This window comes from Cibotium barometz, chromosome 32 (assembly GCF_041138505.1).
Source record: "Cibotium barometz isolate CiBa-2024 chromosome 32, ASM4113850v1, whole genome shotgun sequence".
NCBI lineage: Eukaryota > Viridiplantae > Streptophyta > Polypodiopsida > Cyatheales > Cibotiaceae > Cibotium > Cibotium barometz.
In genome coordinates, this window is record NC_141077.1 from 51,113,153 (window position 1) to 51,129,509 (window position 16,357).

The following is a 16,357-nucleotide window of genomic DNA, read 5'->3' on the forward strand; positions in this document are numbered from 1 at the left end:
GCACGCTTATGCATGGGCTTGCCCTTTACAAAAATGGGGGTTTCTTTTTACACAAGCTTAAGTAAAGTATTTCTATATATTAACTAAAGGAGAATTACAAAAAGAATTCCAAGGGTTAATTCACGTGCAAATAAATAAGTCCACGTCTAATATAACAAAAGTGGGTGGCTCAATAGGTCCACGCTCGAATACATCAAAATTGGGTGGCAACTATGAACATAGTGGTAATTAGGCATCCCCAATTAACCACATAAGGATTGATGGATAAACCGTGACATTGAGGCTTCCCAAGCTCACTTTAGAAGCTCCATGCCTTTGAACACCACCTCCACGCTGTCACCGTCGTGAAGTCGCTCACACCACGTACGCAAGGCAACCAACCTCTCACTTCCTCATACAAATGCATGTATGAAAGATGCACATGTACTAGAGCATACTCTCTCTCTCTCTCTCTCTCTCACAGGATAAAGTACAAGAGCTCTCATAGCACAAAGGGGGATTGTGCCTTTCCATTATGAGAAATTACCTTATATACAACTGGCCCTTATCACATGATCTAATCACCTCTATACCTAGGACGTATTGCAGCTCCCCATTCTTTCATCTTCAAACTTCTTCTTAAGAAGCATCTTCACCACATGAATATCATAAACACTATCGCCTTTCAACATAGATGACCATTAGCACAATCCCCCCTGTGAGTCTTTCTCACATAAAGTGGAAAATCAACATTAGATATCTAAAATCCAATAGTGATAAGATACTCCCATATCTCGTCGACCATACTCTAGGTGCCTGATTCAAGGCATACAAGGCATTGCACAACCTATAAAAAACTGGGTGTGTATGATCCTCATATCCTAGTGGCTGTACCATGTGAACTTTCTTACGTAAGTCATTAGATAAAGGTACAAAATCTCGTGTCTCATTAGCATCTAACGTAGTCATCTCTTCATCTATGGCATTTTCCATGGATCCAACTTACTTCTCACCTCATTTGGCACCATATTCTAGGGTCCCTCCTTTTTGTCAATTAAAGGTATCAAACATCATTACATTTAATTCATGAAATTGGTACTAATTTATTCATTATATCAAATCAAAGAAATAATAAAAAACCATAATTTGCAAGTTAAACATAAAGAACTAGAGTAAAGACAATCTACATCAACAGAGGCTATGGGATTGCATATCAATTTTGACCAGTCAAACCTAATCAAGTTAGATTACATTTTTGTTTTGACCAATCAAACCTAATCAAGTTTAGCCTAATCAAAATTAGGCTAAACTTGTTCAAGAAAAAGAAAAAGAAAAATTGCATTTATTAGCCACATTTTCGAGGGCCCCTTTTCATGTTTTAATTCCATATATGGTTAGAGATGATGTAGGCCGTTGACAAGGTGATTGGCGAATCAGAATGATCACTTAGGTCTTGGAAAAGCCCATGTTTAGAAGATCCAGTTGAATTGATTATAGTTGTAATCACATGAATGCCTTCTTCTTTTTCTTCATCTTCCTCACATGCATGTGAGGAAGACTATATAACAAATGCTTTCTATAGATTTCCATAATAATTTATCAATTTGAGGTTATCACAAAAATTAAGGAACAAGCCATAAAGGAGGTCCTTACAAGAAGGGCCTTAAAAAAGGATCTCCAAAAAGTTATCATTGGCTTTCACCTGAGCAAGCTTGAACCCTTTCCCTTCCTTCCTTTGCTCTCTCTCTCTCTCTCTCTCACACACACACACACACACAACCCTCACCCTCTCTCCCTCTTGCAAACCTCCATCTCATAGCCCTCTCTCCTCTCTCTCTCTCTTGCTCTGTGTCTCTCTCTCTCTCTTCCCCTTGTTCACAGTAGTTAGCTTTTGAACAAAATCTCTCCATAGGATTTTTCTATGAAATTTTGTCATGTATATACTTGTTTTGCTAAATTGCTCATTACAGAATGAGAGCTACGATTTATAAAAATAAAAGAGCCACATAATTATGTATTAAGTCTTGAATAAGCAGCATGGAATTTAGACTTAATACAGCAAAGGAGTTAGAGCTCCTAATAAGGAGCCAACGGTCAGAGGTAGTTATGAACTAAACCCTCGCGAGGTTTAGGGGGGCCGTATGCTTTTACGGGGTTCTAGAAAGATTGGTATAACTATTCATCTTTCATTTTCCCCTCCACAAGCGAAAAGAACCTTAGTGTCTGCTTCTGAACAGCCAACTGCTTTCCGCAGCGTAACACCCTAACCCCAGACCTTGCGTGTGTTTGGCGGGAGGAGCTCTGCTGCAAGGGCCCCTCTCTGCCTCTGCATCACTGATCTTTTACCCTAACCCTAGCATCTTCTGTACCTTTACACCTCAGGCTGCAACCATGAGCGTGGTCGGGCTTGATGTCGGCAACGAGAACTGCATCGTGGCCGTGGCGCGGCAGCGCGGGATCGATGTGGTGCTCAATGATGAATCGAAGCGGGAGACGCCGGCCCTCGTTGCCTTCGGCGACAAGCAGCGCTTCATCGGCACAGCGGCCTCGGCTTCGCTCACCATGAGCCCCAAGAACACGGTTGCGCAGATCAAGCGCTTGATCGGACGACGGTTCCGTGACCCTGAAGTGCAGCAAGATTTGCGCCTCTTGCCTTTCCCTGTCTCAGAAGCCCCTGATGGCTCTCCCCTCGTCCATGTCCAGTACCTCGGTGAGAGCAGATCTTTCACCCCCACTCAGGTACTCGGCATGATCTTGTCCAATCTCAAGGGCATTGCCGAGAAGAACCTTCAAACTAATGTCGCAGACTGTGTCATCGGCATTCCCATCTTCTTCAGTGAGATTCAGCGTCGAGCTGTCTTGGATGCTGCTGCCATTGCTGGCCTCCGCCCTCTTCACCTGATGCACGAGACCACAGCCACTGCACTCGCTTACGGAATCTACAAGACTGACTTGCCGGAAAATGACCCGATCAATGTAGTTTTCGTGGATGTGGGGCATTCTTCCATGCAGGTATGTGTAGTCGCCTTTAAAAAGGGTCAGCTTAAGGTTTTGGCGCATGCTTTCGACAGATCTCTTGGTGGCAGGGACTTCGATGAAGTTCTTTTCCAGTATTTCTGCGGGAGGTTCAAGGAAGAGTATAGAATTGATGTGCCATCCAACCCCAGGGCATGCCAGAGGCTGCGGGCTGCCTGTGAAAAGCTCAAGAAGGTTCTTAGTGCAAACCCGGAGGCTCCGCTGAACATTGAGTGTTTGATGGATGAGAAGGATGTGAGAGGTCACATGAAACGGGAGGATTTCGAGAAGTTATCGCAGCCTATTTTTGATCAGGTGACGAACCTTTGTGAGAGGGCTCTTGCAGGGGCTAACATATCTACGGACAAGATCTATTCTGTAGAAGTAGTGGGATCTGGTTCTCGGGTTCCAGCAATATTGAAGATCATTTGTGCTGTGTTCAAGAAGGAGCCCAGCCGGACAATGAATGCGAGCGAATGCATTGCCCGTGGTTGTGCCTTGCAATGTGCCATGCTGAGTCCAACCTTCAGGGTTCGAGAGTTTGAGGTACCAACAGGTTTTATCTTGAGTGCAAATTTTGTATGGGTTGCTTATTAGTCTCCGTAATTTGCTTTTTCTATAAATGCACAGGTTCAGGATGCTTTCCCCTTTTCCATTTCTCTAGCATGGAAAGGTTCTGCACCGGAGTCGGAAGAAGGAGGAGCACCTGCAGAAGCCCAATCTTCCAGCATTGTCTTTCCTAAGGGCAATTCTGTTCCTAGTACTAAGATGCTGACTTTCTACAGATCGGGCACCTTTACTATTGATGTGCTGTACACGGACATGCAGGATTTACCTCCTGGAACTCATCAGAAAATAAACACTTTTACAGTAAGAAGTGATACTTACAGTGATTCATTGCTTGATTCTACTGCTGAACTGGTGTAGTCAATGTGAAGGTTGGTTGGTTTTCAGGCAAGTCAGTCAAATAGGGAGCTGCTTTATTGGCCCAAGTCTCCTCGCTTGCAGACTGTTGTGATTAATAAAAAGGGCCTATGTTTAGAGTTCTTTGGTACTGGAGTCTGGATTAGAGATGAGATGACATGTACTAATATTTAGGAGGAGGAAGTGAGGGGATCTTTGTAAGTCCTTGTTCTGTAGCTTAAATTGGTTTTGTTGTGAAGTTCTTAGGATATCAAACTTCCATCAGTTTGAGGATTGTGATTTTGAAGGCCTATGTTTAGAGTTCTTTGGTACTGGAGTAGAGATGAGATGACATGTACTAATATTTAGGAGGAGGAAGTGAGAGGGGATCTTTGTAAGTCCTTGTTCTGTAGCTTAAATTGGTTTTGTTGTGAAGTTCTCAGGAAGTCAAACTTCCATCAGTTTGAGTATTGTGATTTTGAAGGCCTATGTTTAGAGTTCTTTGGTACTGCAGTAGAGATGAGATGACATGTACTAATATTTAGGAGGAGGAAGTGAGAGGGGATCTTTGTAAGTCCTTGTTCTGTAGCTTAAATTGGTTTTGTTGTGAAGTTCTTAGGATGTCAAACTTTCATCAGTTTGAGGATTGTGATTTTGAAGCCATTGGAAGAGAAATGTGAGATGATTGATTTGTGCCAGTGTATAGCAGACTAAAATCTTCCTTTCTTTTTGTGGATGATATTTTCAGATTGGTCCATTTCAACCTTCTAAGGCAGAGAAGGCCAAGATAAAAGTGAAGATTCGTTTGAACTTGCATGGGATTGTGTCAGTGGAAACAGCAACTGTGAGTTTGAGCTATTTGACCTTCTTTTGTAAGGTTTGCTTTAATAAAGTTCTTTGTAGAAAGAATAAGATGTGGTGACTCATGCCAAAGACCATGAGCTGGAGTGCGTTGGCTTGTTTTTTCATCGTGTAGATGATTCAAGAGGAGGAAGTAGATGTGCCTGTTGCTAAGTCAAAGGATTCTTCCTCAGCTATGGAGATTGATAAAGACCAAGGTGCAGATGGGATGGGAGACTCTGCTGATGCTGGTGATGTAAAGATGGACACCACTGAAAGTAATTCTACAGAGGCAGCAGCAGGTGGGACTGAGAATGGAGGGTCAGCTAGTGAGCCGACGTCAACTGAAATAGATATGGAACCCCGCAAGGTTTGCTTGGGAAGACTTCTGACCTTCTGCTTAGTTACGTGCATGCGGCTATGACATGTGCTGATCTTAGTTTGTGTGTGTAGAAAGATGCAGCAAAGAAGAAAAGCAAGAGAAAAAACATTAGGGTAAACGAGTCTGTTGTTGGAGGGATTCCTCAAGGTGATCTGCAGAAAGCCATTGAAAAAGAGTATGAGATGGCTTTGCAGGACCGAGTTATGGAAGAAACAAAAGATAAGAAAAATGCAGTGGAATCGTATGTGTATGACATGCGAAACAAGGTACTAAACACGATCTGTACCACTTACATCACTGAATGCCTTGGAGTTGCTCACAATAGAGGGGCTGAGTTGCTCACAATAGACAGGCTTATAACTGAATTTTTGAAGACCCTTAGTTTGATTGTTGGGCTCTACAGTTTGTAAGTGAAAAGTGTGTTGAGTAGCAAGCAAGATCAGAAGCAGCAGACTCTCAAAGAAAAATCTTATCCAGAGCATTTCAGAGCATTTTATCCAGTCTTCTACCGCTTTGTTGGGGTTGCTTCAAATGTTGCACCTAGTATTCTAATGTTGTTTATCTATTATATAATTTGATGCATGCCCATCTCACTTATATTTTATCTTAATTTATCGAAGAGGAACATGTATAGGTTAGTTTTTTTGTCTTATGTTCATTGTTTACTTCAAGCCTCCATTCTACTCCCATTTGATGCTATCTATCTTGTTTTACTGTTTTACACTGTTTTGTGTGTGGTACTGATAATTTTTTTGCATTGTATTTCATTACTCTAGTTCTATCTGTGCCGCTCAAACTTAATCCTTGTGATGCATGCTTCTTCCGCATGTGAAATTGGTGTTTTCCGATGCCTGTTCATCTTTTTGCGTTTCTCTCAGATGTCTACATTTGTAGAAAGCAGCCCACTGCATGTTTTAGCTTCACCTGTAAGCGTGTCCTAGTGTGTGTATTTATGCATTTATGTGTATGTGTAGCATGCATAATAATGTATATGTATATATGTATCTGCACACGTGTGCTTGCATGCACGCACACACATACACACTCTTTTTCACAGTTTTTTCTTGTTGTATTCATATACTTTTATTACGCAGGTTAGTAATCGGATTCTTCTACTTATTTGCAAGGTCTACAATTGTAAGAAGATCATGAGAAAGTTGATCTATTTAAATAATAGTGGTTTTGCTGTTGGGATTTCAGGATTTGGAATGTTCAAGATTTTAAAAGGAAGATTTTATAGAGAATGTGGGAGTTGTAAGCCAAGTCTTTAGTTTCGGGGCTGTGTGTTCAAAAGAATGTATTTTTCACAACTATGCATAAGTGCACGCCACATTTTATATGAAGAATAATTTAATGTTGTTTGCTTCATTACTCTCTCTCTCTCTCTCTCTCTCTCGCCTTCTTTTTCAGTTTTTAATATTTCTTCCTAGTATGCACTTGGTCCACTCAAGGATTCAAACTCTTTCAAAATCGAGTATGCTTGGGTGCTGATGAGAACTTAAGTATTCTTGGGGTACTAAGAGGTTATATTCTCTCTCTCTCTCTCTCTCTCTCTCTCTCTCTCTCTCCCCTTTTTTCCCCCTTTTGACAGACTAGTTTTCTTGATTTAAATCAAAACTTGCTAATTTTTTGTTAGTATTTACTCTGTTGGTTGAATATTAAATTTTCAGTAATTCGTTGTTTCTATATGTCTTTGTATTTATAGCTAGATTTTGTATAGTGTTTTCCTTGCTTGTGTTTGTTTGTTAAATAAGTGCATGCATATATATTCCATGTATCTATATGCAGGTATGTATGTGCAATGCACACCGCACGATGCGGGCAGGCATGCACACATTGTAAACATACACATATACATGCATGGTATGTATATACATTTATATATGTATATATGTATGCACATAGATATAGATACATATATACACATATGTACATATGTAGTGATGTATGTATGTTGTACGTGCGTACGTGTGTACCTGTACATGCATGCATACATCTACATAACGGACCCAAACCTTGTCGTTTAAAAAAAAATCTCTCTTGAGAAAGGCTCAATGCTTATCGTTTCGAAATTCAAAATGCTTGTAAAAGCTTAACCTTATGGTTTTGAGGTGTAAAAAAAAGCATTCTGCTTATCTTTTAAACAAATGTTGTACCAGTAAGTAGCTGTGTGAAAGTACCAATTGTGCCTGCTTATAGAGTCCATGCCTTCCACGTATTTTTCACCCACAGCACAGTTCTTTGAAGTTAGTTTGGACGATGTCTGAATTAGCATGGAATCGTTTGTACTGTTTTTGGTAACGTGGGCTTTGTTAAAATGCTACAGATGTATGAAAAGTGTGGAGATTATGCCACAGATTCAGAGAGAGAGGAGTTGGCTGTAAAGCTTCAGGAGACCGAAGATTGGTTATATGAAGAAGGAGAAGATGAATCAAAAGGCGTTTATGTTGCAAAGCTAGCAGAGCTAAAGAAAGTGTGTGCCCCCCCCCCCCCCCCAAAAAAAAAAAAAGAAAAAGAAAAAAGGAAAGAAAAAAGAAAAAAAGGGAAGCCTCCTTCAAAACTGGAAAAGACTATAGAAAGTCCCATTCAAACACAATACTTGAAGTAGCAATTTCAATTTGTTGTGGTGTTTTTATAATTTTAGGAGCTACAAATAAAGGTATTTTTGGCTAATTTTTAATTCATTATTGAAATATTTAGCTTGGAGATCCAATCGAGGAAAGGTTCAAGGAGGAAGAGGCCCGTGGGCCTTGTGTAGAGCAGTTGTTGTACTGTATTAACAGTTTCCGTGAAGCTGCGAGATCAAAGGATCCCAAATTTGATCACATTGATACCTCAGAGAAAGAGAAGGCAAGCTCTTTAACTGTGGTTGAGCTTTGATTTAATATTTACGTTTGCTGCTTGCCTTAACATAAGCACATTGTGCCATATATGTGTAATATCCAGGTCATTGCTGAATGTAATAAAGCAGAAGAGTGGTTTAGGGAGAAAAAGCAGCAGCAAGATCATCTCCCTAGGTCATCAAATCCAGTTCTCCTATGTGCAGAGGTGAAGAAGAAGACAGAAACACTAGATCGGTGAGTACCTTTCATTTACTGCTTGTCATTGTTGTTGTTTATCCAAGTTGTGAGGAGTTATCTTGTGGAAGTCCTTTGGACTATGAGGTGTTTTCATGAACTTGCTGATATTTTTTGTTTCGTGAAGTCGTAAACTTAGTTTTTCTCAGTTTACTTAATGAAATAATTCTTTTGCATGTCTCTGCCTCCAAAAGAGGCTCTCATGTGACTGAACAGAGTTTGGTGGTTTTACAAGGGCGTTTTCACAGCTTGAAGGATCTTTACCACCTCAAGGCGACACCATTGCAAGCTTTCTTGTCTCTGTCATTATTCGTGGGGTCTCTACTAGAGACTTCTATGGGAATGGATTTTGTGTGCACTGCGGGTAGATTTTGGTGGAAGAAAGGAAATTCAGACGAGGAGAGAAGGTTGGCAGGTATGCCTCGGCCGTATATGAAGTTGGTTAGGCACTTTTCCCAATGGGAATAAGACACACATTGATTGCTTTAGGCATCTTTGTTAGTTTCCACTTAAATCAGAACAAGACCCTCTTGGTGAACTTGAAGGCCAAGAATAGGTCAGCCAAGGAAGGTCTAGTCTTTTACATCATTCAATAAAGCAAATACACCAGTCCTTGGTAGGGGCCCTTCAAAGGGTATTTGGGACCCAATTGGGTGTACTCGTCCTCTCTCTCTCTCTCTCTCTCCCCCGTTCCGCTTGTGCTCTGCGCTCGCCATCTTGTTTTGTCTGTCGCCGCCCTCTCTCCTGTTGCCGCTTGAGCTCTGTGTGAAAGAATGGCTGTAAATCAGAAAAACAGCAAACATATCTTGCAAACACACGTGCAAAAGAACTGAAGTAGAAAACTTGTTATCTGCTGAAGTAGAGCACGAGGGCTGCCCGTAGGTGCATACAACCAACAGCAATAGCTGAATAATGATGTGCTAATGATGCTAACCCAAGCCACCTATTTATAGGTTGGACAAGAGCTGGTCGGCCAGTGTAAAAAAAGTGGGCTGGCCGACTATGCAAAAATACTAGAATAATGTCTAAAAAATAGACAAAAATAGCAGAAAAATATCTAAAATAAGATGAATGCATGGCCTCATAAATCTGGCCAGATACAGCATGAAATATGCACATATATGCCCAATCTAGAGATGATAATGCCAACACCGCCCGATGGGCGGACCAACTCCAGCACGCTGAAGAAAGACCTCCAAAGAGTCTGAAGGAACAACCTTCTCATAAAAGGCACAAAGCTCGCGAAGATATGGTACATTTGAATACCGAGAAGGTCTTCGGAAGAAGCCACAAGAAGATCGAGAAGATATCGAAGACGAAACAATAGGGTCAATCTGAAGAGAGAAGCCCTTGGGAGATGGAACCATAGATGGTACCTCCTCTGCATCTGCAACAAGTATCGGGACCGAAGTAGACTTCTCCTCTAAAGAAGAAGGAAATGAAACAACCATGGGAACAAACTGATCATCAGTGATAGTAGAAGTTGTCAGGTTCAAAGTAGGGACAGGCTCCAAGATAGTGGAAGATGCCTCCTCTGAAACATAGGAAGGAGAAGCAACAACCAAAGTAGGAAGCTCGAGAATGTGTGAGGATATCTCGACAAAATCATCCACCTGCCCAGTAAAAGAACCACTATCCTCCTCTGAAACAGACGAGAGAATCTGCAATAATAGCATCAGCATGAAACAACACAAGGGAAGGGAGATACTCATCCAAAGGGATTAGAGGAACTGATAAGGTCTCTATGAGACTCTTGTAAATAATCCTCTGTTGCGGATACGGCACTGACTTCTGAATTAGAAGTCTCCTTTGTGACCACCAGGATGGACTCATCTTGCTCTTGTGAAGATGAAAGAACAGGGGGATCATAGACAGCAAGAAAAGCCATCTTAGCATGAGACTTCGTATCCTCCTCTGTCGTTGGCGACGTATCTAAACCATCTGTCGTGGGTGAAGTGTCTGAGCCATCGGAGGAGGACTACTGTTTTGCTTTAGCTTTGCGGGAAGCAGCCTATCTGGCGAAACATTTGGCCTCAGAATGAACAAGTCGGCCACAAAACTCACAAGATTCCTTCTTCCTGTCGTCAGAAGAAGAAGACTTTGTGGTGACTTTCTGCTTGTTGTTGTTGGAGTTACCTTTTCCGCCTTTGCCTTTGTCCTTGCCCTTGTTAGAGGCAACAAAAGCAGACTCTGACTTGCCTTTTCCGCAAAGCATGCACTTGTCGTGGAGATAACTCACGACTTCCTCGAAAGGGAGGAGAGGCTCACGGAAGTAGATGTGATCTTTGAATGGATCGGGTTGTTGAGCTCCCATACTCTTCAAGCTGCCTCTTGATCCTTGTGAATTCCCCAATCTTATCTTCTCAAGATCCGCCTCCAACTTAGCAATCTTCACGGAAGATACTCTCCCGAACCTCCTCTGAATCTCATTCCAGATCTGATTGGCATCACTTCGGGAAGATATGAATTGTGCCTGGATAGATGGTGTCATACAATGGATGATGATGAGACGGGCCCGTGCATCCAGAACTCCACGAAACGCGGGATCCACCAAGTGAGGAGTGGTGACAGAGGGCCACACACTTGCTCCTTCAAGAAGCAATTGCGTATAAAACGACCAAGTATGGTAGTTGGTAGCAGTTAGCTTCATGGAATCACTCACTTGAGGGGGTGAATAGGATGGCACATGGGAAGGGGTTGTGGGAGGGGAGAAACAAGAGAAGTGGTGGTGGTGGGGAATATGGAAGGAAAAGAAGCAGGAATCTGGGAATAAGAAACTTGTGATGTTGGGGCTTGGGATCGGGGAGAAGAAAAGAGAATCCCCGAGAGAGAAGAATGACTATGACCAGAAGCCATATCCTCCGATAACGCAGCAGAATCCTCTTCTTCAACAAAGCTGATAAGAAAATCAGCAAACTCCTCCTCGAAAGCTGAGTGCAGCCAAGAGAAAGGAAGGAGGGATGGGAGGGTGGGAAACCAAAAGGAGAGGTAAGAAATGACTCCCTTGGGTTAAAACCCTGTTGTAGCAATACGGGGCTGAGATCTGAAAACGCAGATCTCAGGCTGAAAACGCAGCACCTCTGTGGGAAAAAGTAGGTCCTCAATAGAAAACGCAGCTCCTTAATTGAAAACGCAGGTCCACAGCAGAAAACACAGCTCCTTTGTAGATGTAGATGTGGTGGATCTTTGCCTACAGCAGTAGATGTAGAAAACGCAGGTCCCTTTGTAACACTGGGCTCAGATACCATGATAGAATGGCTGTAAATCAGAAAAACAGCAAATAGATCTTGCAAAGAAACACACGTGCAAAAGAACTGAAGTAGAAAACTTGTTATCTGCTGAAGTAGAGCACGAGGGCTGCCCGTAGGTGCATACAACCAACAGCAATAGCTGAATAATGATGTGCTAATGATGCTAACCCAAGCCACCTATTTATAGGTTGGACAAGAGTTGGTCGGCCAGTATAAAAACAGTGGGTTGGTTGACTATGCAAAAAATACTAGAATAATGTCTAAAAAATAGACAAAAATATCTAAAATAAGATGAATGCATGGCCTCATCAATTTGGCCAGATACAGCATGAAATATGCACATATATGCCCAATATGGAGATGATAATGCCAACACTGCGCCCTCCATCTTGTCTGTCTGACGCCACCCGTTCCGCCTATGCCTGTGCTTGCGCCCGCCATCTTGTTCTATCCGCTGCCAGCTTGCCGCCCTCTGTCCCGTTGCCGCTTGGGTTGGCTCTGTTCTGTCTGTCCCCCAGTAGTTTGTCTGTCCCTGCTCTCTCTCCTGCCTGGGCAGGCTCTATTCTGTATGTCCCCAGTAATGTAGAATGTCCCCATCCTAGACAAGTGGTTGAACCCTCAACCAGAAGCCACTCCCATCCTTATCCCATCGCGCATCGGGCCGGCTCCTGTGTTCTTCCGTGTCCTTGACGACAGGTTAAGCTGGGTGATTGGGTGATTGTGACAATGATGCTCCCTCTTGAAGATAGAGTGAACAAGATCGAAGAACAGGCTCAGAAGGCCCTTTCAGACCAAAAGAAGTTGATAGATAGGACATTGAACCAGCATCAAAAGGAGATTCATGCTGTTAGGACTGAAATCTAGGGCAAAGACGGCCGGGTAAAGAAAATGTACAAATAGTCGTAAGATGAGATGCAACAAGAGATGGAAGCCTGGAAGGATGCATGCCTGGCTGCATGCATGGAGAAATGTATGGAATTATGCAAGGAAGAGATGCACAAGTATGGCAAAGACGAAGGAGAGCTAGCCACACAAGAAGCTCTTGCTCTAGAGATTTTGCCCAATTGTGAGATGCCAATGCCAAGCTTGAGGTGGAACTTGAGAAGGCTAAGACGGTAATCACAACAGAGATTCAAGAGGCCAAATCATGGAGGCCTCCGAAAAGACATGGAAGCAACCAAAGAGGAGGTTGGAGAAACCTCCAAATGGGTTGAGGTTGTGAAAAAGCAAAAAACAGTCCACACCCCAAATGCCACATCCATCATGATGGCCACGCTTGAGGAAGAGAAGCGTCACCAATCTAGGGCTCTACATGTGCGAGTAGCAGGCATGCAAGCGGACAAGAGGACGGTGAGACTTTATGTTGACAGATGGGCCTCACTGACACTCCTTTTGTAGATCCTTGGCGAGCCAGGAAGGACTTGACGAGGGAGAGGCCTCTCCTCCTCAAGTTCAAAGATACGGAGTTCCGTTTGGCATTTTTGAAGAAGAGGGCCACCCTCCGAACCACCAAAATATACCTTGGAGACGACCTCACCCCCCTACTGGTGGAACATAGGAAAGCCGGGATGGTTTAGGTTATGGAAGCTTGCAAGCCAAGAAAATGGGCCGTTTATCGTGATGACCGAGTCATCCTCATGGATAAACGTTCCACATGACAGTGCGAGGTCTATGAGACCACATGCATTGAGGATGGGAGTATGGAATTGCAATGGAACTGTATGGTTAGACACATGAGGCTTCATAGAGACTTACACAGATAGGGATATTATCTTCTAAGCAAAAATGCATCAAAGCCTTGAGAGAGGGCTATCCAAAGTGGAGGGTTACACATGGGAGTCAGCTTTCAGAGGACAAACACACACCACGGGTGGCTCGACAGGAGTGGCATGCTTGTTTCGCCCTCATTTGAGAGGCATGCTCACAATGGTTAGACACGATGAGGAGGCTTGCTTTATGTGGATGTGATTAGCTAGGTCTGGCTTGAGAGTGATGCATATTGCAGTATGCTACTTCCCACCAGAGAAATCAGAATTTGCATGCAGGTTGACAGAGAAAGGGGAGACTTCATATGCACCATTATTTTTAGACATTGCAGAGTTCTCCCAACAAGGAGAGGTCCTCCTATGTCATGTGCATCATAGATGCCATGGACATTCTCAGGGTCAGATCCAGAAAAGGCAACCAGATAAAGAGTATGAACCAGGTAGATAGAGCACAGAGCACCTTTTACAGTGTAGATTGAAGCAAGGCATGGATCAGATGGCTGTCGGCTGCAGGACAGAGGATGCTGGCTGCCAGAAGAGCTGTCGGCTGACGTCAGCAGAGTGTGGGCAACAAGCGCATCATGAACAAGGAGTCTAAGCAGTCGGCTGCATAGAAAAGGGATTTATGAATATATGAACTGGCCGACCAGCAGTCGGCCAATTCCCCAAGGATCCCAAGGGGCTATAAAAAGGCCCAAGAGCTCATTGTTTTAATCATTCTCTCCCACTAGGGGATTGGATCATTAGAGGTCCCATAGGGGACAGATTTAGGTGTCATCACCTTTTATGTAAGGCAGCCCATGGCTGCAGATTTAGGTACCTTTTTGTACCATAGAATATACTGAATTTTCCAGCACACCTCTCTCTCTCCTCTACTCTCTCTCTATACCTGCATTTTTGCATCAGAAGGTTTCCAAGAGTGTTTAGGGCTGAAAGAAGACTCCCAGAGCTTCCGCGTGTTACATTGGTATCAGAGCATCAGGCTCAGCCAAGCTAAACACTGATTCAGTCCCATATGATGGTGTACAGGTCCAAGGTATAGGAAAGTATACGGATTCGAAGCCCAAGGCAAGAACACAGATCAAGAAGAACTCCCAGGAGGTTTGTTGGTGGTGTTCCACAGTGCCAGATGGGGATGGCAGTTTCGTGAGCCAGATAGGTTCTCAGGTAATGGTCCCAAGGGAGGTTGATCCTCCAAGGGTGATGTGAGGGTGCCACACTCAGTTCCAGGAATGAAGACCAAGACGGTGTTCAGAGTCAGGGCAGGAACGGATTGTGGACTAGAGGGAAAAGCAGATGCATAGATCTTCATTAGAGATTGAGTGGTTTTGAGAACAGACCGGATTTTCAGAGAAAAGGGTTTGCCAGGGATGGATGGATGACAGAGGGACTCCGGGAAAAGGATTGGGATGATGACAGTCATCCAAGAGCAGGTTGGATTCCCGTCATCAAGTTTAGCAAAGGGGGATGTCATGTGCATCATAGATGCCATGGACATTCTCAGGGCTAGATCCAGAAAAGGCAACCAGATAAAGAGCATGCTCCAGGTAGATAGAGCACAGAGCACAGAGCACAGAGCACCTTTTACAGTGTAGATTGAAGCAAGGCATGGATCAGATGGCTGTCGGCTGCAGGACAGAGGATGCTGGCTGCCAGAAGAGCTGTCGGCTGACGTCAGCAGAGTGTGGGCAACAAGCGCATCATGAACAAAGAGTCTAAGCAGTCGGCTGCATAAAAAAGGGATTTATGAATATATGAATTGGCCGACCTACAGTGGGCCAGTTCCCCAAGGATCCCAAGGGGCTATAAAAAGGCCCAAGAGCTCATTGTTTTGATCATTCTCTCCCACTAGGGGATTGGATCATTAGAGGTCCCATAGGGGACAGATTTAGGTGTTATCACCTTTTTATGTAAGGCAGCCCATGGCCTTTTTGTACCATAGAATATACTGAATTTTCCAACACCTCTCTCTCTCTACTCTCTGAAAGAAGACTCCCAGAGCTTCCGCGTGTTACATTGGTATGAGAGCATCAGGCTCAGCCAAGCTAAACACTGATTCAGTCCCATATGATGGTGTACAGGTCCAAGGTACAGGAAAGTACACGGATTTGAAGCCCAAGGCAAGAACACAGATCAGGAAGAACTCCCAGGAGGTTTGTTGGTGGTGTTCCACAGTGCCAGATGGGGATGGCAGTTCCGTGAGCCAGATAGGTTCTTAGGTAACGGTCCCAAGGGAGGTTGATCCTCCAAGGGTGATGTGAGAGTGCCAGACTCAGTTCCAGGAATGAAGACCAAGACGGTGTTCAGAGTCAGGGCAGGAACGGATTGTGGACTAGAGGGAAAACCAGATGCATAGATCTTCATCGGAGACAGAGTGGTTTTGAGAACAGACCGGATTTTCAGAGAAAAGGGTTTGCCAGGGATGAATGGATGACAGAGGGACTCCGGGAAAAGGATTGGGATGATGACGGTCATCCAAGAGCAGGTTGGATTCCCGTCATCAAGTTTAGCAGAGGGGGATGTCATGTGCATCATAGATGCCATGGACATTCTCAGGGCTAGATCCAGAAAAGGCAACTAGATAAAGAGCATGAACCAGATGGCTGTCGGCTGCAGGACAGAGGATGCTGGCTGCCAGAAGAGCTGTCGGCTGACGTCAGCAGAGTGTGGGCAACAAGCACATCATGAACAAGGAGTCTAAGCAGTCGGCTGCATAAAAAAGGGATTTATGAATATATGAACTGGCCGACCAGCAATCGGCCAGTTCCCAAGGATCCCAAGGGGCTATAAAAAGGCCCAAGAGCTCATTGTTTTAATCATTCTCTCCCACTAGGGGATTGGATCATTAGAGGTCCCATAGGGGACAGATTTAGGTGTCATCACCTTTTATGTAAGGCAGCCCATGGCTGCAGATTTAGGTACCTTTTTGTACCATAGAATATACTGAATTTTCCAGCACCTCTCTCTCTACTCTCTCTCTATACCTGCGTTTTTGCATCAGAAGGTTTCCAAGAGTGTTTAGGGCTGAAAGAAGACTCCCAGAGCTTCCGCGTGTTAGATCCTATTAGGAGACTTTATTGCATGGACAAAAGGGGAACAAGTGCAGACATGACTTTCAGGAAGATGCCATTAAGCTGTCAGAAA

The 16,357-nt window shown here is 43.7% G+C and overlaps 1 protein-coding gene across 1 annotated transcript in view; it reads left to right on the plus strand.

Moving 5' to 3' along the window:
* Nucleotides 1-2,110: 2,110 nt before the first annotated feature.
* The window catches only part of LOC147620313 (heat shock 70 kDa protein 15-like), a 50,954-nt gene continuing 36,707 nt past the window's right edge, over nucleotides 2,111-16,357 (plus strand). The window contains exons 1-8 of the mRNA XM_086772509.1: nucleotides 2,111-3,540; nucleotides 3,625-3,864; nucleotides 4,646-4,741; nucleotides 4,874-5,107; nucleotides 5,191-5,385; nucleotides 7,446-7,592; nucleotides 7,820-7,969; nucleotides 8,066-8,196. Coding sequence (XP_086628635.1) covers nucleotides 2,371-3,540; nucleotides 3,625-3,864; nucleotides 4,646-4,741; nucleotides 4,874-5,107; nucleotides 5,191-5,385; nucleotides 7,446-7,592; nucleotides 7,820-7,969; nucleotides 8,066-8,196 — 2,363 coding nt within the window. The 5' untranslated portion in view covers nucleotides 2,111-2,370. The remainder of the gene's footprint in view (nucleotides 3,541-3,624; nucleotides 3,865-4,645; nucleotides 4,742-4,873; nucleotides 5,108-5,190; nucleotides 5,386-7,445; nucleotides 7,593-7,819; nucleotides 7,970-8,065; nucleotides 8,197-16,357) is intronic.